A 25,139-nucleotide genomic window follows, 5' to 3' on the forward strand; every position below is an offset into this window, starting at 1 on the left:
ACTTAGGAAAAGAACTTCGTTTTAAGGCTATTTCAGCATGGTACAGCAGTGTTTATTCCTTGAGTGCTGCATTTGTTGGATGTTACTGGGGAATCTTAGACTGTTTAAACTGGAAAGGAACACTGAGATAATCTGATCCAGAGATCTCAAAGTGTGGTCCCCAGACCAGCAGCCTCACCATTGCTTGGGATCTCGTTAAGCATGCTAGCTCAGGGCAGACATGGTGGCTCACGCCTGTAATCCCAGCACTTTGGGAGGCCAAGGCGGGCGGATTATGAGGTCAGGGGTTTGAGATCAGCCTGGCCAACATGGTGAAACCCCATCTCTACTGAAAATACAAAAATTAGCCGGGTGTGGTGGCGTGCACCTATAGTCCCCAGCTACTCAGGAGGCTGAGGCAGGAGAATCGCTTGAACCTGGAAGGTGGAGGTTGCAACGAGGCTAGACTGCAATTACACTCCAGCCTGGGCGACGGAGCAAGACTCCGTCTCAGGGGAAAAAAAAAAAAAGAATGCTAGCTCTAGGGCATACCCTTGATCTTCGGGGTGGGACCCAACAGTCTGTCTTCTCACCAGCTCTCTAGTTTGAGAACCACTGCTCCTAAACTAATTCTATCATTTAGGTGATTGGGAAATTGGCTCTGGAAGAGCTGCGTACAAATTAGAAACAGACTGAAGAGTAGAACTCGGGTGTCTTGGTTGCCACTCTTACTGCTCTCCTTGCTAAGAGGAGCAGGGTCTAGGCATGGGCTAACGACATGTGAAACTTGAGGATTTCAGTATAATTCAGAAGCAGAGTTCCCCAATAGTAATAGCTAACATTTATTGAGCACTTTCTTTTTTTCATGCACTTTACAAGCACCATTTGAATTTTATAACATGTTACAACAGTCTTACCTGTGAGATTAGTAACATTTCTAGCCTCATTTTACAGATGAGGAAACTAAGACTCAGAGATAGTTTCCCATAGCAGGTACAGCAGATTACCATAAACTTGGTGGCTTAAAACAACAAAAATTTATGCTCTTACAGTTCTGGAGGCCAGAAATCAGTTTCATGAGGCTGAAATTAAGGTGTCGGCAGGGCTGTGCTGCTTCTGGAGGTTCTAGGGGAGACTCTTGCCCCTTCCAGCTCTTGGTGGCTAATCACGTTCCTTGACTTGTGGCTGCATCACTGCAATTTCTGCTTCTGTAGTCATGTTGCCTTTTCTTCTATCTGAGCCTAGTTTCCCTCTGCCTCTGTCTTAAAAGGAACAATATGTATGATGGCATTTAGGGCTCAACTGGGTAATCCAGGATTCCCTCCCCGTCTCAAGTGTCTTAATTTGACCCTAGCTACAAAATCCTTTTTTGCCATATAAGGTGATACTCACAGGTTCCAGGAACTAGGACATGGATATCTTTTGGGAGACCAAATTCAGCCTACCTACCACTGTTAGGCAATTTAATTAGACTCACACAGTAAATATGGGAGCCTGGATTGGAACCCAAACCTTCTGGACTCTAGAGCCTGTGCTTTTAATTACTACTCTGTACTTACCTAAAAACTATGGCTCTAGCATTGGCATTAAGATTTTTAACCTAAGTGTTATTTTTTTCTTCTTCTAACTTCCACAGTATCCACTTGTATTGTAGCATTGAACCTTTTAGTCCTTAAGCATCTTGAGGTTTTGTTTTTGTGGGGTTTTTTGTAGAGATGGGTTCTCGCCATGTTGCCCACACTGATCACTTGAGCTTGTGCTCAAGTAATCCTCCCACCTTGGCATCCCAAAGTGCTGGGCATAAGCCACCATGCCTGGCCAAGCATCTTATATGTTGGTCCTAGCTTCTCCAGTTAGTTAGCTTCTAGAGGGCAGATATTCCATTTTTATGTTTTTAAAAATAGAGATATAATTTATATCCCATAACATGTAAATTTGCTTTTTAGTAAATTCACAGTGTTACGTACCCATCACCACTATTCCAGAATATTTCAATCACCTCAGATGGAAATCCTGTGCCCATTAGCAGTCACACCTATTCCCCTTATCCCCAGCCCCTGGAAACCACTATTCTACATTCTGTCTCTACAGATTGACATATTTGGGACATTTCATATAAATAGGATCGTATGATATGCAGTATTTTATGTTTGGCTTCTTTCACTTAGCAGAATGTTTTCAAAGTTCACTCATGTTGTAGCATATTTTCAGTACTTCATTCCTTTTTTGTCTTTTTTCTTCATTTGTTTATTTTTTGCCCAACTCCCCCAACCAACATCATTCCTTTTTGGGATAGTCTGTTGTGTAGCGATACCATGTTTTAAAAATCTATTAATCGGTTAATAGACATTTAGTCTTTCCACTTTCCTCTTTTTAGCTTTTGTGAATAATGCTTCTGTGAACATTCATATGTGAGTTTATGTCTGAACATATGTTTTCAGCTTTCCTGAGGGATGTACCCAGGAGTGGAACTGCTGGGTCACATGGTGACACTATGTAAACTTTTTGAAGAATTCAGATATTGTATCTTTTTTCAAGTTGTTTGAATTCCTAGATGATTTCCATTGTTCATTTGTTTATAATGAAAAAACATTAGACATGTGACCTTAATCATTACTTATTTTACCTACAGTTTTAGACAGTAATAAGAAGGGACAGTGTGGCATAATGGAACGAGTTCTGCCTGGCCTGGCCACTCTTTGGGTAAGCCTGAGTAAGTCACATCACATCACCTCTCTGGGGAGAAGAGTTAGATGATTTCTACATTCTCTTCCAGACTTAACATTCTGCAACTCTGTGGAAGTCTGAAAAGCTAGCCTTGTGTTAAATCCCAGAGCTTGTGTTCTGTTTTTTTAGCAGTTCATCACTCTCTGTCTGATTTCTGTTCCCAGACACAAACAAAGTTTTACCCATCTATCCATCCATTTTATTGTGGCCTGTTAGCTTCCAGGTACTGTGCTAAAAGCACTGGAGATACAAGGATGATTAAGACATTTTCCATGACTCCCTCGTCTAGTAGGAGAAGATAAACATAAACAGATAATTATAATATTAAGAAATTATAATGTTTTTAAATTGCTGAGAATGCCCAGAGGAGACAGGCTGGGAATAGATGACATTTGAGTTAAATCTTTTCAGATAAGTAGGTGTTTGCTAGACAAGAAGAGAATTCCAGGCAGAGGAATAGTGTGGATAAGGGCACCGAGTTGGTATGAGAAGGCAAACAATGCTTGGCTTTGTTTGGTGACATTCTTCCTTTTCCTGCAGTGGTAAATGCAGATTCTCCTTATCCAGACTAGCTCCATTTTGAGATCCTCGTGTATGTATGATATTTACAGACTCATCCACACTTAAAGGTCTGAGAAGTAACATGCTTTGTCTTAAGTACTGGTCACACGCAGTACTTCTTCCTTCTTTGTTAAGGACACTTCAGACTCAATTTCTGAGTAAGGGGGTTCACTGAGTAGTTGAGGGATCATGGTCCAGGTTTGGGTTTTCTCCATAGCACCAGCTCAGGTTGGGCTCTCGAAAATGCCTTCTTGTCTCTCTAAGGGTTTTGGTTACATAAAAGTATTAGGAATGTAAAATTTTACAATATGATCAGCACAGCACAAACTACATTTCTAGCCTTTAACCTAGAAGCATATATGGAAGGCTTTGTGTTCTAAACTGCCCCCTTCCCAGCCCCCGGCCTTCATGAGAGGTCATTGTACAGCTCTTTCCATGGTCACTGCTCTCTTCACTTTTACTGGAGGGCAAAACTAGGGCAGAGAAATAATTTTTATTCACTTCTGAAAGGTTACAGTAATAAAGAAACTCTTGTTAACATCAGAGAACGTTGCAGCCAAGAGTTTTCACAGTCTGGCATTGTTTATTTTACATGTAATTTGGAACCTTCTGCACTCTTAAAATATTGGCACAAAAATGTTTTAACTCTTGAAGTACTTCTCTGTACACCGCAATAGTGTGGTGTCGGGGGGCAGCAGGACTCTGGAGAGCCGTTTGCCCTGTTCCTGTTGGAGAGAGAAGTGGTATAAGCATGTGTATGTGTGTAACATACACAGTCACTCGTGTATTTATGCGCCCTTCTGCATTGAGAATTAAGAACTTTCTCTGTCCTGATGAATTTCCATGCTTCTCTTTATTAAACAATGAGAATGGTATAGCAGTCCCGCTTTCCTTTTGCCACAACTGCCAACAAGTACAGAGCTTCCCTTATTTAGATATTTTGATATAAGTATTCATTATCCCCTTTCTTCTCCCGCCCCCCACAGACTATTACTTAACTCTTTTCTCTTACTTTTATTTTGAGGTGCATACTATGGGCAAAACTATGTGCCAGGAATTTTACAGACATCATCTCATTTAATCCTCACAAATTACCTTGCAATAGAGTTGAGAGTGTCCCCATATTACAACTGAGGAGAACCAAGGGGCAGAAAACTTAAAGGACTTGGCTGTGGCCGCCATAGTAAGTTACAAGCCCAGATCTGATAGATTTCAAAATCTTTGCTCCAAAAAAATTGGCTCTTTTGACCATAACATGTGCCTTTTGTTGTAATCCAACTTGAACCTTTTTTTGGAAATAGGTAGAATATAAGTAATAATGAGTGAACTGATGGACTAACTGATCCATCGATAGAAGCACAAGTCACTTACGTTAAATGAGATAATAATACACCGAAGTACCTGGCTCCATCAAAGGGTTTTTGTTCTTCTTCTTGTTTCGTTAGGTTGAAATTAAGATATGAAACAATTACAGAAGGATGCCATGAGTTAAGTGGGGAGAATGCTAGGCTGGGGATTAGGCTTCCTAGTTCCAGGCTCAACTTTGGTCCCAGAGTTTGGAGGACCTTCTCTTTCTCCCATCTGTCTTATGTCTTATGGGCTTAAAATAGAGTGATTTATTAGCCCAGCCCTTGCTAAGACCTAGGCATTCCCCAGGACTGACCATGTTCTTTGTAACCTGTCTGGTGTGGGGAGCTCTCCTTTCTCCAAGTCTGGTATTTTCTTCCTTGGCCTCCAAAATGGGGCTTTGGCAAAAGAGGCAGCACTTGCTGCCACCAGGTGAGCTCTGCAGAGCTGTCACTAAGCCAGGCCCTTCTCCGGCAGAGGACTCCTTCCCCAGCAAGAGTTCCTTCCACTCTGGCTCTGAGAAAAGGATACTGTACTGCATGTGTGCTGCAGCCGCCATGCCTGTCCTGCAGGCTGTGAACCTTCTGTTAAAGCCAGCCTGGGAATCCCATACCCTCTAGTCCTGCTCCATTTTTAGTACTTAACAAAGTAGCAAGAAGAGCTCAGGACCTTTCAGCTCTTCTTTTCCCAGAGAGAGCTCTGTTCCCTTTTGGTAGACACACCAACCTTTGGCTTCAGATGTCCCTATCATTGAGAATCCCAGTTAGTACATGCACATACAATTCTGGGCCCGGGAAACAGGCCATTCCCCCAAAATCTAGTGAGGGCCCCTGTGTGTTCTGCTATTCGCCTCCGAAGTGTGGCATTCAGTGCTAAAAAGTTGAGAGGCCAGTGCCCAGTTTTCCAAACAGTTCACCTCCCATCATGTGGGCTTTGGAGCCAGACAGACGTGGGTTCTAATCTCTGCTCTGCCACAATGTTGCTTTGAGATCCTAGGCAAGTCTCTTTACCTCTCCTTGTCTCCATTCCATCCTCTATAAGGTAAGTCATGCACAGTTATGTCACTTAAACAATATGGCTTAGCACAGTGTTTGGCACATACTAAGTACTTGATAAATTGGAGCTATCAGGATGCTATATTTGGACCTTTTCAATAGCACCTAGCATAAGCTGTCATCTTTTGAAGGGATTTATAGGTGCATCTGTGACACCCCACTAGATTCTGGCTTTCTGGAGGACAAAGATCCTATCTTTCATCCTTGTCTCCTGTTCTGCCTGGCATGAGTAAGGCACATAGCAGGCACTCAGTTGATGTTGGCTGAATCTTTTAGGATGACTTGGGCAGAGCAGGGTGGGCGTAAATGCTTTAGTTTCTCCATCTGTACCTGAGGAAATAGTAACCCCTTATTTTGGAGCCTTTGAGGACAATTTAAAACGATATGTGTGAAGTGTTTGGAGCCCTTTGAAAGGAGAGTAATGGAGAAATTAATGGTGTTTTTGCTGTTCTTGGGAAAGCCCTTTGTGGTTCCCAGTGAATAAATTACTTGGAGTGAGTTTTCTCACACCTCCTACTCTGCTGTGTTCACTGTAGCTTTTTTTTTTTTTTTTTTTTTAAATAACTGTCTGCTGTAATACTTCTTTGCCCATGACTTATAAAGATATATATTTTTGGTGTTGGACTTTTGACCCCTTTCTGCTCCCAGGAGAGAAATTTTGATCAGAATAATAAAAGGTGTAAACTGTGTGTGTTGCCCCTTACCTAGGCCTTGGGCAGTTTAGCTGCTGGGGTTAGGAATCAGCTGGCTTGTGGTATGTGTATGGTTATGGGGCAAGTAGGAGATGGTTCCTGTTAAGCGCTAAGCAGCCTTCTGTCTCCCGCTCTTCTTTTCATCCCTGTCCCATGCTCTTTTGCTACGATTCTTCAGATTTCAAATGAACCTTATTGTCTTTGGCATTTCCGATAGGTGTTTTTACTCCTTCTCCTTCAAAGACAGAAGGTGTTTATCGTCTCCTGTGCTTTAGGTCCCAGGGTGAGTTGGCTACCAGAGAAGAGCCTCCCTCTAGAAGGACAGTGTGGGGGAACTGAAAAACACCAGTCTCGGAGCTACAGGAGTGGAGTTAGACTTAGTTCTTTAATTAACCAGCAGGCTCCGATGCAGAGCCTGGACCAGGTTATTTCTAAGGGCCTTTCCTGCTTGAAAAAAATCCATGAGACAAAAATTTTCCAGCCCAGGGTAGAATTTACAACAGTGAACAGCAGTTTGCAAAACTTCCTACTTTTCTCCAAGCCTCTCTTGCCCGATAGCACTGGAAGAACTGGCTCCATCCCTAATAGCCTCAGTTCAAAAGGACTAGAAGAGACTAGGGTAGTTGGGGACAAATGTGGGGTTCATAACATACTAGGGGTATCTGGTCTGATGAAGTGGTTGGGTATGGATGTCAGAAGAATCTCACTTGATGATGATCCTCAGGGACTATGTAAAGGAATTTTAGAATGCCCTGGCTGATGACAGGAAGCCCCACCCAGGGCTAGCCCTAGCTGGTCAGAATTGCCAAGCAGTCAGTGTGTTTATTTTATGCCATCTCCTAATCATTTCAGTGGCCGCCAAGCTCCTAGAAGCTTGACAGCCGCAAAGATGATCCTAATTCAACCCTTTCCAAGTGAGTACACTCAGTCCTGGGCAGGAAAAAGGCTTGGTCAGTGTCATGTAGTAGTGGTAGTAGCAGAGACTAAAACTCACTTCCCTTGATTCATTCTGTTGCTCTTTTCATTACATGATACTGTCATCTTTGCTGTTCTCTAGAGCCACTACACACACCCTGCATTTTGTCTTGCTGGGAGAAGCCTCCAATCAAAGACCTCCTGATCCTTTTCTGTTAAGGTCAGCATTCCAGTGTCTAGCACAGTGCTTAGCACATGATAAGCCTTCATCCAATGTTGGTTGAATGGTGGATGAGTGAGTGAACTCACAGAGTCTATTCCTAACCCCATCTTCTTAGAATCAATTCTATACTTACACTGCAATTTACCTGATTAAATTCATGCCAAATCGTTAATGGATGCCAGTAAGATCTGTTTTAATGGTCCCAGATAACTCTTGCATTTTAACCAGAGTTTTCTGTAAATAGTGTCTTTGGGAAGAGCAGTGATTGCAGTAGTAAGACATACAGGCACTGTGACGAGCTCTTGGGGCTGAATATGCCTCTCACTCCATGTCCTACCACAAGGTGGGCAGCTGTCTGCTCTTTTCTCCTGTGGGCTTAACTCCCGCATTGGGTACCACCAGAGGGCAGTGGCTCCACCAGGATCTGGGTGGGGCTATGTAAAAAAGTTCTGGAGGCTCTAGGGTCAGACCCAGGATACAGTAGAGATAGATGCTCCTTTCAGCTGCCCTGGGTGCGCCATGAGTATTTCTGGATCCATTGATGAGTCTGCTGTAACACTCTTTTCTTGCTTTGTTTTCCCCAAAATGCTGGGTGAATGGCCCTATGGGGTTGGTTGGAGCTGAAGGGGCCTGGCTGGAGTGGAGGGACTTGTTTTTCCATGTTCATTGTCCTCTGTTTAGCTGGTCTTTCTGAATGTCAGTGATCCTTGCCATCCATATGATGTGCCTGGTTCTCAAAGGAGCAGGAGGAACTGTAAGGAGCCCTTCTTTAAAACAACCACTATCAGGGCCTCAACTGTCCTACTGATGCTCAGATCCAGTCCTGACCTCTCACCTAAACTCACTGTCGGCTGCTTCTTCACTGGTCCTCCTGCCTCTTGACTCTTCATCTCAGATTCATTCTGCAAATTATTCAGCAGCCTGACTAATCATCCTAAACTCCCGGAGTTCAGAAATTGTCTTTTGTTTACTGCTGTAGCCTCAGCTCCTAAAACAGTGCTTGATGCCTGGTTAGTGCTGAATACATTTGATGAAGGCAATATTGAATGTATTTCCTCTAGATCCAGGAACATTATTAATTTGTATGGTTTTATTAAGGATTGCTTCATTCATTTATTTATTCAAGGAACATTTTTGTCTCTCAGCCCATGCCAATCCCTGCATGTGGTTGGTAGAGAATATACCAGAGATAAAGGATCTTACAGGGCTTACAATCTAGTTTATTCTGAGAAAGGAAGTTGAATCTTTCCTGGGTTCACTTCCTCACGAAACAGACAAACGAGAAAGACAGGAGTTCACTTGCTTTTTTGTTTTGTTTTCACTGCATGCTTCTTCTAGGAGTTATCCCAGGGCAGGGCTGAGTATGATGGGAGGATGAGGCAGGAGAGTAGGTAAACCCCGAGGTCCCGAGGGAAGCTTCAGAGACTTCCAGGCCCTCATCTCCACGTGGGGGATTGGGTTGAGTTTATAACCTTCTTTCCAGTGCAGTATCACAGAGTAGCTGAGAATACTCACATACTGAAGCCAGTTTGGACTTAAATCCCGCCCTAGCCATGTGACCTTGGGCAAGGTCTCTGCCTATTTCCTTTCTATGCCTCAGTTTTCTCTCCATAAAATAGAGATAACCATAATACCCACCTTACATCACTTGTAGCATTGTGAGGGATAAATGAGTTATCACATGTGAGGTTCTTTAAACAATGCCTGAGAGCGAAATAGATGTTTGCCACTAATTTACTTACTGTTAAGCATTTTCATCTGTTAATATAAAAAGGGAGGCCAGGCGTGGTGGTTCAGGCCTGTAATCCCAGCACTTTGGGAGGCCGAGACGGGTGGATCACGAGGTCAGGAGATCGAGATTATCCTGGCTAACACGGTGAAACCCCGTCTCTACTGAAAACTACGAAAAAAACTAGCCGGGCGAGGTGGCGGGCGCCTGTAGTCCCAGCTGCTCCGGTGGCTGAGGCAGGAGAATGGCGTGGACCCGGGAGGCAGAGCTTGCAGTGAGCTGAGATCCAACCACTGCACTCCAGCCTGGGCTACAGAGCGAGACTCCGTCTCAAAAAAAATAAATAAAAATAAAAAAAATAAATAAAAAGGGAAAAGGAAAGGCAGTTTTGCATAGTTGTGATGGAAAAACTGAGGCTCAGAGTGATTAATCTTTCAGACTCACAAGGTGGGGAAACAGGGCTGTTGGGGCCCAAAATTTACTCAGATTTCAGTGTGTTTGGGAGTTGGGAGTTGGGACTTAAATACAGAACACCAAAGACAGCATCTCTTTAACATACAGCATTCTGAGTTTGTCTCTTTCCTTTGGATAAAATACCTTTCTAAGAACATTTTACTGAGAAAAGAGGACAAAAGAGAATTACCCTATAAAGATGGGGTCACTCTCAGAATTCACAGGCCATGTCAGTTCCATGGTTTTTTTATTTTGTTTTGTTTTTTGTTTTTTTCCTTTTTTTGTGAGACAAAGTCTTGTTCTGTTTCCCAGGCTGGATTGCAGTGGCACAATCTCGGCTCACTGCAATCTTTGCCTCCCGGTTCAAGCAATTCTTCTGCCTCAGCCTACCTAGTAGCTGGGACTACAGGCATACACCACCATGCCCAGCTAATTTTTGTATTTTTAGTAAAGACGGGGTTTCACCATGTTGGCCAGGCTGGTCTCAAACTCCTGACCTCAGGTGATCTGCCCACCTGAACCTCCCAAAGTGGTGGAATTACAGGCATGAGCCACCGCACCCGGCTGTGTCAGTTCCATTTTAAGGGATATTTGAACCTCACTCCTGGCCTCAACCTTCACCACCTCACTACTTAAGTAAGAATGATCATATGACTTCTACCTGGGATCCGGGCTCAGCCATTCCCGGGATGCTTCTACAGGAATGTATAAGCTATCTGCTGAGTGGCAATTCTGTTTGAGCCTTAAAACAAACAAAAAAACTTGGACTAGGAGCCAGAAGACCCTGTCTCTGTGAACCTCTTGACCATTTATTAGCCAAGTGATAATTGGGTGAGTCACTTGACCTTTCTGAGCCTTTGCTTCCTCATGTCTTCAGCAGGGAACAGCCTCTTTCTCAGATTACCATTGGGTCAGTATTTTGGCAATTGTACAGCTCTGAACAGTGAGCAGTTAGGACACAGCAGTGAAAGACAAACATTCTGTGACCTGTGTAAAACAATGTAAATGTCTGCTTTACTGTTTTGGGCTTTAGACTTTGGTCTGACCCTTTGTGCCCAGGTGGAGTTACCAGTTAACTCCTGTGATTCGGTTCATTAGGGTGGCCCGACCCCTTTCACTCTTCATTGCTGTGGAGAAGAAGAAGGCAGCATTGTTGGATGAAGGGTCAGGAACCTCAAGATCAGTAAAGGGCTAAATTTTGGGTCCTCTGAGAAAATGTTGCCATCTGGGCAATATGATATCTATATTAGGATCACTGGGAAAGGACTCGGGTCAGTGATCTCAGTGTTGCCTTTAGATCCTCTAGGTTGTTCAGAGCCTCAGCATCCATGACAAGTGACAGTGGCTCAGCTCTATTAGCAGAGAACTGACTAACTTGTTGATGTATATTCATCTGTTTGCCTTTTGTGTCTGTGCAGTTGATGTGGTTGGTAGTGATGGGAAACAAACATCCTGTAGTTTTCCACTGTACCCAGTCTGCCTAAATTTAATAGAAAATCATTAAAAAAGCCAAGTAGTGCCTGCAGCTTTTCTGCGCTCATAAATGTAGTCATGAGGCTCACGGTGCAATTAGCAGCCTCCAAGTGTCTCTGGAAACTTGAGTGTGTCAGCATCTTCTTGCTGACCGTAATCAGACCTCATGGCTGCAGTCAGAATGCAGAGGGCCGGGAGGAATGATACCGACCTACATGTAGTGAACAAATCACTGGAAAAGGGGCTCAGGCTCCTAGGCCCTGGTGTGTTATGCCTGTGCTCCACTGGAGACGCCTGCCGGGCTCAAAGTAAATACACATCTTGCTCATATTACATCTTATCCAAGTAAGATTTTCCATTACCACAACATAGGAGACATGAAGGGCATGGCGATTGCTAAAATCATACAAGACTGGTTGTCTACACTTGGTGCTGCCAGGGTCAGAAAGTCATCAGTGTATGATGCATATAACTTGCCTTCTGTCTTCATCTTTCTGTTCTCTCCATTTTCTTCAGTGAAGTCTGATTACATGCAAGTCATGGCCTCCCCTTTCCTCCTCCTCATCTACTCGATAATCAAATCCGATTGCTCTGGCTGTAGTCATTTCTCTGGAAAGCATGCCTTCGTCTTTGTTCCTGTTGTCACTTAACATTGTTTCAGTTCCTTACGGACTCTCACCTAGACCATTGTAGCAGTCTCCTCTGGTTTGCCTGCCTCTGGACCTTCCCCCAACTTTGTGATCTGTACTTCTAGGGTTACTTTTTGAAAATAAATCTGTCCATGCAATTTCCCTGTGCTTAGACACCTTCCTTGTTCTTTCCTTCATGTGGCATTCAGGGCCATTTACAATCTCACAAAAATTGCCCTTCCAGCTCCACCTTCTGATTCTTGCCACCATGAGCAGCTTCTGTGGTTCTGTGTGTGTGTGTGTTTTTTACAAACTTTCCTCTGAAAATGCTGTACTTGTTCACCTCCCTGTGCCTTTATACATACCATTCTGTCTGAACATACCTGTTCACCCTTTAATACGCACTATAATAAATGTTGCCTCTTCTCTCAAGCCTTTCAGTTCCTATACCATTGCTATTTTTTATATACAACGTGCTAGGTGTGTCTTCCACATGAGATTATAAACTTCTTGAGGACAAGTATTGTGTTTTATTGTTTTTTTTTTACCTCCAGCATATATCACAGTAGAATACAGCAGGTACTCAATACATGCTTATCAATCATGTACAATGCAGTGTAGAGTTCTGTACCAAGACAGTTTATAGTCTAGTGAGGAACATCAGTTAGCTCATAATACCACTGTGCCGAATGGATAAGTGTCCTAAGAGAGGCTTTAGTATACACATGGTTAAGTCACAGATTGAAATGACTGTCTGAGAAGAACTGTTTATAACTGAGATTTCCTTTATCGTGGTAAAATATACATATGTAATATTTATCATTTTGACCATTCATAAATGCTTGATTCAGTGGCATTAAGTACATTCGCAGTGTTTTGTAACAATCATCTATACCCAAAACGTTTTCATTATCCCCAACAAAAACTCTGTGCCCATTAAATAATAATTTTCCCTTTCTTCCTCCCATCAGCCCCAGGTAGACTATTCTACTTTCTGTCTCTGAAGGTGCCTGAGTACCTCCTATAAATCAAATTATACAACGTTTGTCCTCCCGTGTCTGACTTATTTCATTAAGCATAATGCATTTATGAGTGCATTCTTAAGGTCCATCCATGTTATAGCATATCTCAAAATTTCATGCCTTTTTATGACTGAATAATATCCCTTGGTATGTGTGTACCACATTTTGTTTCTCCCTGTCATTGGATACTTGGGTTGTTTCCACCTTTTGGCTGTCATAAATAATACTACTATGAAAATTGGTGTACAAATATATTGGTTCCAATTCCTGCTTTCAATTCTTTTGGACATATAGTTAGGAGTGGGATTGCTGGGCCATACAGTAGTTCTATGTTCAGCCTTTTGAGAAACCACCAAACTGTTTTTCCACAGTGACTGTACCATTTTACATTTTCTTCAGCAATGCATGAGGGTTTCAGTTTTTCTACAGCCTTGGCAATACTTATTTTTCTTTTCTTTTTAAATTATAGCCATCCTAGTGGGTGTAAATGGAATTATCTTGCTCAGCCAGGTGCGGTGGCTCACGCCTGTAATCCCAGCACTTTGGGAGGCTAAGGCGGGCGGATCACAAGTTCGGGAGATTGAGACCATCCTGGCTAACACAGTGAAACCCCATCTCTACTAAAAATACAAAAAATTAGCCGGGCGTGGAGGTGGGCGCCTGTATTCCCAGCTACTCGGGAGGCTGAGGCAGGAGGAGAATGCCATGAACCCAGGAGGCGGAGCTTGCAGTGAGCCGAGATCGCGCCACTGCACTCCATCCTGGGCGAGCGTGTGAGACTCCATCTCAAAAAAAAAAAAAAAATTTGCTGGGTGTGGTGGTGCGTGCCTGTAATCCCAGCTACTCGGGAGGCTGACTTTAGCTAATTTAAGCAAGCAAAGTATTTATTGGAAGGTAACTAAGGCTCACAGAATGGAGAGTTTAATAACAGGACTCAGGAAGGAAAGATACAGGGCAGCTAAGTGATCTTAGCAATAGGAACTTATGTTTAGTCTCTTTGGGGTGACTCAATTTTACTATTTTATTTATTATTTTTTAGAGATGAGGTCTTGCTGTGTTGGCCAGGTTGGTCTTTAATTCTTGGCCTCAAGCAGTCCTCCCGCCATGGCCTCCCAAAGTGCTAGGATTACAGGCATGAGCCACCGTGTCCTGCCAAGGGTGATCCAACTTTAGCTTCCTTTCATATTTGTTTTTTTCTACTCTCAGAAGCAAGAGTCTGATTAGCTAAGCTTCAGCTATGTGTCCATCTCTGCAATGAGGGGACAGCATTCTAGGATCAACAGCCTGCCAACTCATGGAACTGGGGAAGAGTAGGTCCTGAACATAAGGAAGAAATGCAGAGAGAGATAGAGACCTCAGTGTCGGAGTACTTCTGAGATCTACTGATCCATTGAGGCAGATGATGGAGGCAACCTAACCAATCCATGGAATAGCCTCTGGGTGTTTCTGTTGGCCATAGAATCTTGAACACCCTGGCCTGTGACCAGTGCCAACCCATTGTAACCATATATATCTGACATTCTTCCTTGAAACCTCTCTGGTTTCTCCATGTTCATTCTTAAGTATGGTTGCTAAGACAAAGACTTTTGACTATTAAAATAAATGAGGAAAGAAAACTTTTTGACCTTTGCATATGGCTTTTCCTTTAATATAGGTAATAATAATTACCTTTTCATATTTCTGATTTATCTGTTCGTGAGGGAGATTTGCTCTGGTATGCTATTACGTCTACTTGGCCAGACCCTTGCTTCATCCTGTTATTTTTTTATTTTGATATAGACATAATACTGTGCATTTGACCTTGTCGAATCTCATCTTCTTTTTAAGGACAGTTTTTCTAAATTTAAAAAGAGTCTCTTTTACTCTTGCTTTCCAAAGTGCAGAAATGAGCAATTTTAGCTTTGTGCTTGTGTAGTTCTTCCGTTTCTCGTATGACTCATCAGAAGCAGAAAGGTGTGATGGCTTAGACAGTAGATTTAGAGACTGGCCATCTGAGTTAAAAGTCCCAGCACTGTCACTTACAAGCAGGATGTGATCTGACTGCAAGTCACTTAACATTTTTTTTTCTTTTTCCTTTTTTTGAGACAGAGTCTTGCTCAGTTGCCAGGCTGGAGTGCAGTGGCATAATCTCGACTCACTGCAACTTCTGCCTCTCGGGTTCAATGAGTCCCCTGCCTCAGCCTCCTGAGTAGCTGGGACTACAGGTGCACATCACCATGCCCGGCTAATTTTTTTGTATTTTAGTAGAGATGGGGTTTCACTATGTTGGCCAGGCTGGTCTCGAACTCCTGACCTCAGGTTATCTGCCTGCCTCAGCCTCCCAAAGTGCTGAGATTACAGGCATGAGCCACATTTGAGCTTCTGTTTCCTTGTTGATAGAGTCAGGACAACAATAGCAGTTTGGCTGTGAGCTCCTCGAGGGCAGGGTTGTGGTTGTGAGGCACAAATAAGATCATAAAATGAAAATATTATCAAATGCATTCTATAATCGTTGTTACCACCATCACTGCCATCATTATTATCAGTACAGATTTTAGATAGTCCCCAGGATTATTTCCTTTAGGACTCCGCACCATCAGTGCTGTTGTTAAAACTGCGACTCTTTCAAGCCAGGTGTTGGCTTCTCTAATGAGTATGCCTGAGACTTGTCATGTGGTATACTATAAAAAGCTTCCAGAAACCAAAGTAGATTATAGCTGTAATATTCCCCTTATTCAAATGCCCTAAAGAGAAGAAAATTAAATAGCCATGGTAGTTTGATCATCTCAGAACCTTAATGTACCTCATCAGCTCCTTTTGAAGATGATTGTAGACTTAATATTATGTGTTCGCATGTTTTCTCAGCTGGACAAATGACTAGAATTTCTGAGGACATACATCTTTTCTCTCTTGGCTATTTTCCAAGCCTGAGGGAAGGACTGCTGTACTCCGTGACTATATAGAAATTAGGGCTACTGGTTCTGCAATTCTGTCTGCCAACCATATCCCTTGTTTTTCAGGACATTATCAGGCTACGCAGTCTTGAACATATAGATCCCAAGCAGCAAAACAGGAATTTTCAAAATAAATAAGAAAGGGATTCGTATTATTATTACTGTGTTGTAGAGACAGGACCTCACTTTGTTGTCTAGGCTGGTCTTGAACTCGTGGCCTCAAGTGATCCACCTGCTTTGGCCTTGCAAAGCATGGGGATTACACATGTAAGCCACTTTGCCCAGCCAAGAAGGGAATATTTTAAAAAGCGTGTCTTCATATGGCAAACTTCCCTTGTACATTAAAAGTTTGAAATGTTTAAAATGGATTTTAAAATGGATCTCCTCATGCTGAGTTTAGGTTGGCCTTTCATCGCAACGGGAACATACTTTATTTAAATGTCCACATTATTTTATAAAAAGAGAGAAAGAAATTGTCTTTCATTTGAAGTATTTTTCTTTTTATTCTTGGTATTAACAATTTTCTCTGGAACTGCCCGATATGTGTGTGTGTATGCGTGTGCGTGCACAGAGTTTTGTTTGTATTTTGTCATCATTGCTAAAAGACCCTCAGTAGATCTTTCAGTCATAATGCATGTGAGTAACAGGTAGACTTTTTTGTTTGGTCTCTCCATGTCCCCGTCTCTCTTGTCTATCTACTCTTACTCTGTTTCTAAGTATCTCATAAAATATTCCACAGTGGGCTAATTTCTAACCTGAACTTTAAATAGGCTAGCTGATGTTCAGTGCGCATCAGCCTGTTGCCACACAATGACTGTAGAACATGGCGTTGGCACTGCAAAGCATGGGTGGTGGCATTACTGTCTACTACAGCACAGCTAAAACATGACCTACAATCTTGTGTTGCATTGTTGCCTTATGATGAATTTGATATAGTCCTTAGGCTTCAGCCAGCAACTCTGGCTGTCCTTTGTCGTTCATTCATTCCAGCAAATTCTTAGTCTGCTGCTGTTAGCAACTTTGCTTCAAGCCAGTAACCTTAAAGCTTATTCTCACCTTCGTGCTTATCAGTGTTTTCCATGCCAACTTTCTTCTATTTTCCCACCCCCCACCCACCATAATTATACCCACTCCCAACCTCAGGTTTTCCCAGGAGTGGAGCTTGGCTATACTAGGAATATCAGATGTATTAGTAACTGGCCACTGATGACCCATCTAGTGGCTGTCTCTAGCTGCCACTGGAACTGGAATCTCTGAGTTGTGTTTACCCAGGACCACATTGGCATTTCTTAGTTCTGCCTCTGGAGATAGCCTGAGCTATGGGGCACAGGAAGGGGCAGCTACATTCATTCCGGTGTCTGTTTCAACACAGTTAGGCACTGGAGTTGGATTGCTCTGTATTCTTATCTTGACCTCACTATTTCTTAGCTGTCTAGCTTTAACTTTCCCAAACATCAGATTCCTCTTCTCTAAAGCAGAGACAGTAACAGTTCCTGTCTCTTAGAGTCCTTGGGAAGGTTTAAGTGGCTAATGTGTAAAGTTGTAACACAGTTATTGGCACTTGGTAAATAATGAATGATGGGGTCCGTCTCCAGACTTGAATCACTTTGGGGCACCTGTAGACTGGTGAGAGGGCAGACTTAGTAGAGAAAATAGTATGTGTGCTAAGTCTTAGAGGATAAGGAGTTAGCATCCCTTCCATCAGTGGATAAAGAAGAGAAGGATTCCTGGCAGCAGTGTGACTAAGAAATAGACGAGAACATGATATATCTGTGCACATACTTTACTGACTGCAGGGTGAGGTACAGTAGGGAGGCAAGAGGAGGGGAGGCAGAAACAATGGCCAAGAGCAGATCACTAGAAGCCTTGCAGAGTTCACGGAGGAGTTAAAACTTGATCTCCCGTCAGTCCCTATATCCACATAGTCTGGTTCCTCTGTTAAGCAGTCACATAAATATCTTTAAGAGCAGCAACAGTGAAAAGGGGAAAGAGAGCAGCGAATTGGCCTCGGATGAACTGGCATCTCTTTAAAGCTAATATTCCTCCTTGAGAATGCTACTTTAATTAAACATGTGCCCTGCAAGATTCATTATTGCCTTACTTGTGTTCCCTGTTGGTTGTCTCATTCATTAATCTGCTGATTAGTAACCCTGAACTCTTGCATCCCCTCCTTTTTTTTTGCATTCCCTTTTTAATATACTATGCTGTTTCCCCTGGGACATAAACTCCAAGACCTGTCCCTGGCCTGCTCATGTTTGTTTTCTTTGCCCCTTGTGCCTGCCTCTGCTATAACATTTGTAGTATGTGTTAAGTAATCCTTAAGGTAACATTTTTATTATGTCATAAAAAGTGCATGGCAAATATATTATAACTCATGGACTTTGTTTAAAAATGAACGGATAATTTATTGAGTGTGTTACATGAGCCTCACTCCCCTCCCCATTTCAGCTGAGACCTGCTGCTCATTTAGCCGAGCCTCCTATTGAGTGCTCCCTCCCTGTGACATGCTGGGAAAGCAGGCCCATGGTTGGCTAGAAGTGACATCATAGTTTATGTACTCAATAAAAATTTAATTAAGTCATTACAGGAATTGCAGTCATCATTTAACCCTCTGATTTCTTCTGTTTAGTTTATTATTAAACATTCAGTAATACCAGTCACTGAATCCTGATGGCTTATAAAATATCTGCATGAATTTTAATGGCTTAAATAAATGGGAAAATATGAGTAACTGATATAAAAGGAACCTTTTCCTTGTGGCGTTGTATGTATGGGTTTTTATGAAAAGCAAAGCATTATGGAAAGGATGAGTTTAATAAGAGAACGGCCCAACACTATCTGGGAGGAGTTTCTCTTCTGCTGGGTGCAGCTGTGTAGTCATGGGCAGAGTGCTCCATATGGTGTGATCTGGCAGTGGAGAGGCGGGGAACCTGCACACCAGCAACCAAAAACTTAAATGAGGGACTAAAATCCAGCAGGGATTCACCAGAGCGAATACCCCGCTCCCCTTGGCTGCTGAACTAGCTAGAAGGGCCCCGCCAAGTGAGTCCGGTAGTTGAGGAAGCTGCTGTCACTTGCCCTCACCTGTTGCCCTGCAGATCATGTGTCTGTACTGATTGCACTTTCACCCTCTTCCAGGAAGGGCCCTTTTCATGATCTAATCCAGCCTGGGTGATGATTTCTGAAAAGCATTTCTAGCTGTGGCAGCTTGCCATTGTCTCAGCTAGAGGTGAAGGGAGAGGCAGCTTACAGGTCACTGGAGTTGGAATATAGGACCAGAAGGTCAAGGAGCCTTGCTAGTAAGGAACTCTACTCTTGCGCTCTGTTTTTTCTGGGCAGTAGCCAACCAGAATGCAGGTGTATCCCAAGAGGAGAAAATGTGTTTGTATGTATGTGGGCCTTGCTGGAAAGCAAGAACTGAGGTTTGCAGATGAATGTGTTGGTGATCTCTGGAAATACCCTGCAGATGGTAAAGTAGGAAAAGCACTCACCCAGAAATCAGGTTCTAATCCTGGCTCTGACACTATGATGTGTGACCTTGAATAAGTCTCTTCTTTCTGGGTTTCAGTTCACCCTTTCCTCAAGGGTATTGAGCTAGGTAATCTCTGAGGGCCCTTCCTGCACCAGAGCTTAATGGTGTGATACATGACATAAACTAGCTCTGCTAGGCAGGTTCAGTGAATGTTTTCCTCTGAGAGATGCTCCTGCCTTACTGTTTGATACCTCTGATATTGTCCATTATATTATTATGATATCGCTGCGATTATTCCTAACACAGGAGAACAACTCACGTGGGAGTAGGGAGAGCCTCCAAGTGTGGGTATCAGGAGGTTTGAGTTGTAGTCTCATCCTCACATGACAGAAGGAACGACCTCTAGCTCTGGCCTGTTTTTTGACTCTTCCCTTTACCCCAGCCCTTTCTGGAAGATGGGACAGTAGAAGTTTGGCAGTATATGTTTCTGAAATTCCAGAAACACAGAACGTATTCAGCAGGGGGAAAGAAAGAAAGAAAGAAGAAGAAAACTCCCCAGAAAACTAGTTGGCTAGAACATGCTATGCATGGCGTAGTACACAGGCCCTTGTAAAAATTCAGTTACCAGCAAGCCTGTCTTAGCCCCTGCTCTGGGTTAGGCTCTGGACCAGATGATGGGGGGTGCTGAGATTAATCAGACATGGTTCCTATGACCCTTGAGTAGCTCCCAGACTAGTGGGAGAGACAGGTGCATAAGCAGCTCTAAACCGTGTGTGTACCCAGGGGAGAAAGTATGCCCAGAGAGCTGTGAGAACACCAAGGATGGATGGTTAATGTGGCCCTGGTTGAAGGTGTGTGGGATAGGTCATGGTTTGCACTCCTACTTACATCCAGTCTACATTTTCCAGCCTTGAGCTTCACAGTCCTTTCATTTTTGAAAATCATCCATGACTGTAAAGCATTGGAACTGGTTTTGGTTTTATGTAAACAAACCAGAAGTTATTACTTATAATTCCTTACATTTGCAGAGCATTCTGCAGTTTACCAAGGCTTTCAGCATATACACATTATTAAATTAATGAATGAATGCATGCTAATTCACGTGCTCTTCCAAACAGCCCTGTGTGTAGGGCATTTAAAAGAAAAGGGGCCAGGTGCAGTGGCTCATGCCTATAATCCCAGCACTTTGGGAGGTCAAGGCAGGCTGATCGCCTGAGGTCAGGAGTTTGAGACCAGCCTGGCCAACATGGTGAAACCCTGTCTCTACTAAAAATACAAAAAAATTAGCCAGGCATGGTGGCAGGTGCCTGTAATCCCAGCTACTCGGGAGGCTGAGGTAGGAGAATCGAGAATCGCTTGAACCTGGGAGGCAGAGGTAGCAGTGAGCTGAGATCATGCCGCTGCACTCCAGCTTGGCCAACAGAGCGAGACTCTGTCTCAAAAAAAAAAAAAAAAAGAAAAGAAAAAAAGAAAATGGTCTCCAGTTGACTTGCTTAAGATAACATCCTGTGTACATAGCAAAACTATCACTTGAACCCAGGTTTTCTGAGTCTAAATCCAGATCTCCCTTTCTGCATTTCTTCCCACTAGTTATGAGTCACAGGATAAAATCACTCAGTCTTTGATTTGTGACCCAAAGTAAAATTATCCTCCCAGAAGCAGAACCCTGGCAGACTGAAAGGAGCGTGGACTCTGGATTCAGACTAACCTGGATGCTGATCTCAGCTTTATCATGAATTTGCTCTGCGACACAAGGCATCACTTCACCCGGCTGAGTCTCTCACACAGTCACTTATAGTCTGAGTGACTGTAACACATCTACCTCTGAGTTCTGGTGATGATTAGAGGAGATAGTGTCCATAAAGCTCCGGGCCATGACAGGTACTTAGTAAATGAGATGACCGTGGGCATGGTCACCATCAGAATTGTGAAGCAGAAATCTTGTTCTCCATATAAAGTTCCAAATGCCTTTTGGCTGTTTCCAAAACCATCAGTTCAGATAGTCAGTGAGTCCTTACTCTGTGCTCTACATTGCACTGGCTTTCTGCTGGGATCCTGAAGAGGAATAAAACGTGGACCCTGCCTTACAGCATGTTACTGTCTGGAGGTCAGAGTTGTTCCCTATTGAAGGCATTCAGCGAACTTCACTCTGGGCCCTGAAGATCCTCCAGGCCAGGCTGTTCCCTGAGAGGAGAGAGGAGTTCTACCGGACTCTCAAGCATCTCACCAGAATTGCATTTCTAAAACAGTCTCTGAGTTTTTGTTTGTTTGCTTGAGACAGACCCTCATTCTGTTGCCCAGACTGGAGTGCAGTGGCGTGATCTTGGCTCACTGCAGCCTCGGCCTCCCAGGCTCAAGTAATCCACCTCAGCCTCCCAAGTAGCTGGGACTACAGGCATGCACCACTACACCAGGCTAATTTTTGTATTTTTTTGTAGGGATGGGGTTTCACCATGTTGCCCAGGCTGGTCTCAAACTCCTGGGCTCAAGCAATCTGCCTGCCTTGGCCTCCCAAAGTGCTGAGATTACAGGTGTGAACCACCACCCAGCCAAGATGATCTCTTGACTTTAACATTCTTCTTGCTTCAGAGTTGCCCCTGCTTTGTTCTTCCCTCCTTTCCATAGCCTCAGAGGCCCCCCTTTTTCCTCAGCATGTCTCTCACAGTCCTGCCTCTCTCCCTCCTCTTCCCATCTCTGACCACTTCCTTCTCTTTGTTTTTTCATCACAACAAACTCTTGAGTGACCCTTAAGATGTCTCCTAACCTAGTCTCAACATACCTTTCCTGTGATCCTGCCCATTCACCCTCCCTGTCAGTGGCACCCTCCCTGTGCCAGTCATTTTCTTTCCAGCCTCTGCACCTTTGCACACCTCCTTCTGTCTAGAATGCTCTCTCTCCCTCCTCTGTCAAATTCCTCCTCCTCCAAGGTTCACTTAAATGTTACCTCCTGGAGAGCACTTACCAGCTCCCTCAAGCAGGTAAAACTAAAACCCATTTATCACTCAGCATGTTTGGAATAGGATTTGAGGCAACATGTTGCAGTGTAATTATTTTTTATATGCCTATTTTCCTACATTGGACTGAGCTCCTCCAATCAAGAAACCTTTTCTTATACTTGGTTCATAGGATCTAGCACAAAACTAAACATGTGTTTGGGGCTCAGTTCATTAAGCTGACTTGTATAACTTGAGATCAAAACCTAAAAGAAGTTGGCAAATTGGGGAGAATCCTGACAGGTCAGGGAATTGAGAATGGACCGGCAGCTTGACTTGTTAGTGGCTGTCTCTCTGTTCTACTAAGAGTCTGTGACAGCCAAGAGTCAAAGATCATACTTTTTGGTTTTTTTTTCATTCTTTCTTTCATACTTTTGTTTTTGCCATTTGTTTCTGTAGGTTAATCCCTATATCCTGAAGAAGAACATGATCCTCATGACAAATCATTTCTATGCAGCGATCTTGGGATATGATGAGGTAAGATCATTTACCAAGGCTTAGGCAGAACAGTGGCCTCCCCCAGCAAAAGCTTTTGATGAGAGCCTCTGAGGGAAGCTGCAGGGACCATTGTTACTGACTACCACCACGGCGTAGTATTTATTTCTTCATATTCATCAACTGGGCAGCGAGAATGAATATGCTCAGCATGTTTGGGAAACATGCCACATGTTTGGGAAAGAAGGCAGTATTTAATATGGTCAAACCATTCAACTGGCATTTGTTGAGTGACTGCTGGGTGCTGGATGGAGGGACAGAGGCAAATGAGACACTGTCTTAGCCCCATGTGCTCCCAGAGAGAGGAGGACATTCGTGTAAATAGCGTGGTCTGCCAGGCAAAGTATACACTTTTTTTTTTTTGCTGTAATTATGAAAGCAATACATACTCATTTTAAAAGTTTGTAAAACTGGCCGGGCGCAGTGGCTCCCAGCACTTTGGGAGGCTGAGGCAAACGAATCACTTGAGGTCAGGAGATCGAGACCAGCCTGGCCAACATGGTGAAACCCCATCTCTACTAAAAATACAAAAATTAGCCGGGTATGGTGGTGGGTGCCTATAATCCCAGCTACTCCAGAGGCTGAGGCAGGTTAATCGCTTGAACCTGGGAGACGGAGCTTGCAGTGAGCCGAGATCATGCCTCTGCACTCCAGCCTGGGTGACAGAGTGAGACTCTGTCTCAAAAAAAGATAAATAAATAAAAATAAAAGTTTATAAAGCTGTACATAAATGGTTGAAGTAGAAATTAGAAGACCTGTCTGGGCACGGTGGCTCACGCCTGTAATCCCAACACTTTGGGAGGCCGTGGCGGATGGATCACCTCAGGTCAGGAGTTTGAGATCAGCTTGACCAACGTGATGAAACCCCATCTCTACTAAAAATACAAAAATTAGCAGGGCATGGTGGCATGCGCCTGTCATCCCACCTGTTTGGGAGGCTGAGGCACGAGAATCGCTTGAACCTGGGAGGCAGAGACTGCAGTGAGCTGAGATTGTGCCACTGCACTCCAGCTTGGGCGACAGAGTGAGACTTGGTCTCAAAAAAAAAAAAAAAAAAAAAAAAAACCCACGAAATGAGAAGACCTATTTCCTACCCTGCTCCAGACAAAAACTTAATTCCTAGTTTATTGGATGTCCTTCCAAATGTTGTCTGTGCATAGACAAGCACCTTTATCTTTTCCTTCTTTATGCAACTGGAGTTACACTAGACACATGATTCTGCAACTTGCTTTTTTCACCGAAGTGTGTATCTTGGGTGTCCTTCCACATCAGGACATTTGGATCTATCTCATCTTTTTAAAAAAATTGTAAAATATGCATATCATAAAATGTACAATTTTAACTATTTTTAACTGTATGGTTTAGTAGCATAAAGTACATTCCCATTGCTTTGCACCATCACCACCATTCATCTCCAGAGCTTTTCCATCTTCCAAGCTGAAACTCTGTCCCTATTGAACAATAATTATTCCCTCCTTCCCTCATATCCCCTAGCAACCACCATTCATTTGACTTTATGCCTCTGTGAATTTGGCTACTGTAGATAATTCATGTAAGTAGAATCATACAATTTTTGACCTTTTGTGACTGTCTTATTTCACTTAACATAATGCCCTCGAGGTTCATCAATCTCATCTTTTTTCTCCCCAACATTTATTGTGGAGATTTCAAGCATGTAGAAAGAATGGTGTAATGAACACCTGATATTTTAAACTAACCAGATGCTTTTATACTGATTTTATGGTTACCTCCAGATTTAATGCAAGCATGACCCCTCCTGGGAAGCAGTTCCTGAACTTGCTGTGGCTCAGCTCATTCCATCCTCCCTGCACTCTCACAGTGCTTACTATATTCACATTATCTGTCACCCTGGCTGGGTGGGGATTTCTTTTTGGGTAGTGGCAAAATGCCTACTGTGTTTGCATTTATGTGGCCTGACATAGTGCTTGGCATGTGATAGTCACCGAGTGAGAAATGCACAAAAGGACAAAAGTAAGAAACTGGAGTTCAGATTGGAGGAAATGTTACCAGCCTGAAGATCATAATTAAAGCCAGGAGACAAGCTTACAAAAAAAATCCAGTTAAATGATTTGGTTAGGGTCATAGGACCAGTTAAAATAGGGTCTCCTGATTCCTGTTCTCCTAGATATCCTGAATTAGAAGGAAGCATTTAGATTGCATACTATACACATCATTAACTTAACATGAGCTTTTGGTGGTTATGGGATGGGAATTGAGAATTATTGCTCAAGTGTACATCTTTTTTTTTTTTTTTTTTTTTTTTTTTTAAGTCACCAGAATGGAAAACCTTTTTGTTAAGCTTTCCCTTTACTCACTGCAAGCTCCGTCTCTATTTTTGGGAGAGCAGTTTGACTTATTTTTGTATAAATCTTATGAGTTGTTTATTGTTCAATTGTTCATTTTTTTTTTTTTTACTTTTT

The 25,139-nt window shown here is 43.1% G+C and overlaps 1 protein-coding gene across 3 annotated transcripts in view; it reads left to right on the plus strand.

The window, feature by feature from the left end:
• The window catches only part of LOC105533839 (ubiquinol-cytochrome-c reductase complex assembly factor 1), a 131,372-nt gene that overhangs the window by 96,373 nt on the left and 9,860 nt on the right, over nt 1–25,139 (plus strand). For 2 of the 3 annotated variants that reach the window (XM_011972399.1, XM_011972401.1), the window contains one exon: nt 22,603–22,680. The exons of the other annotated variant lie outside the window; for it this stretch is intronic. In XM_011972399.1, the coding sequence (XP_011827789.1) occupies nt 22,603–22,680 (78 nt within the window). The remainder of the gene's footprint in view (nt 1–22,602; nt 22,681–25,139) is intronic. 3 annotated transcript variants of the gene reach the window in all.

Source organism: Mandrillus leucophaeus, unplaced genomic scaffold, assembly GCF_000951045.1.
Source record: "Mandrillus leucophaeus isolate KB7577 unplaced genomic scaffold, Mleu.le_1.0 Scaffold129, whole genome shotgun sequence".
Lineage (NCBI taxonomy): Eukaryota > Metazoa > Chordata > Mammalia > Primates > Cercopithecidae > Mandrillus > Mandrillus leucophaeus.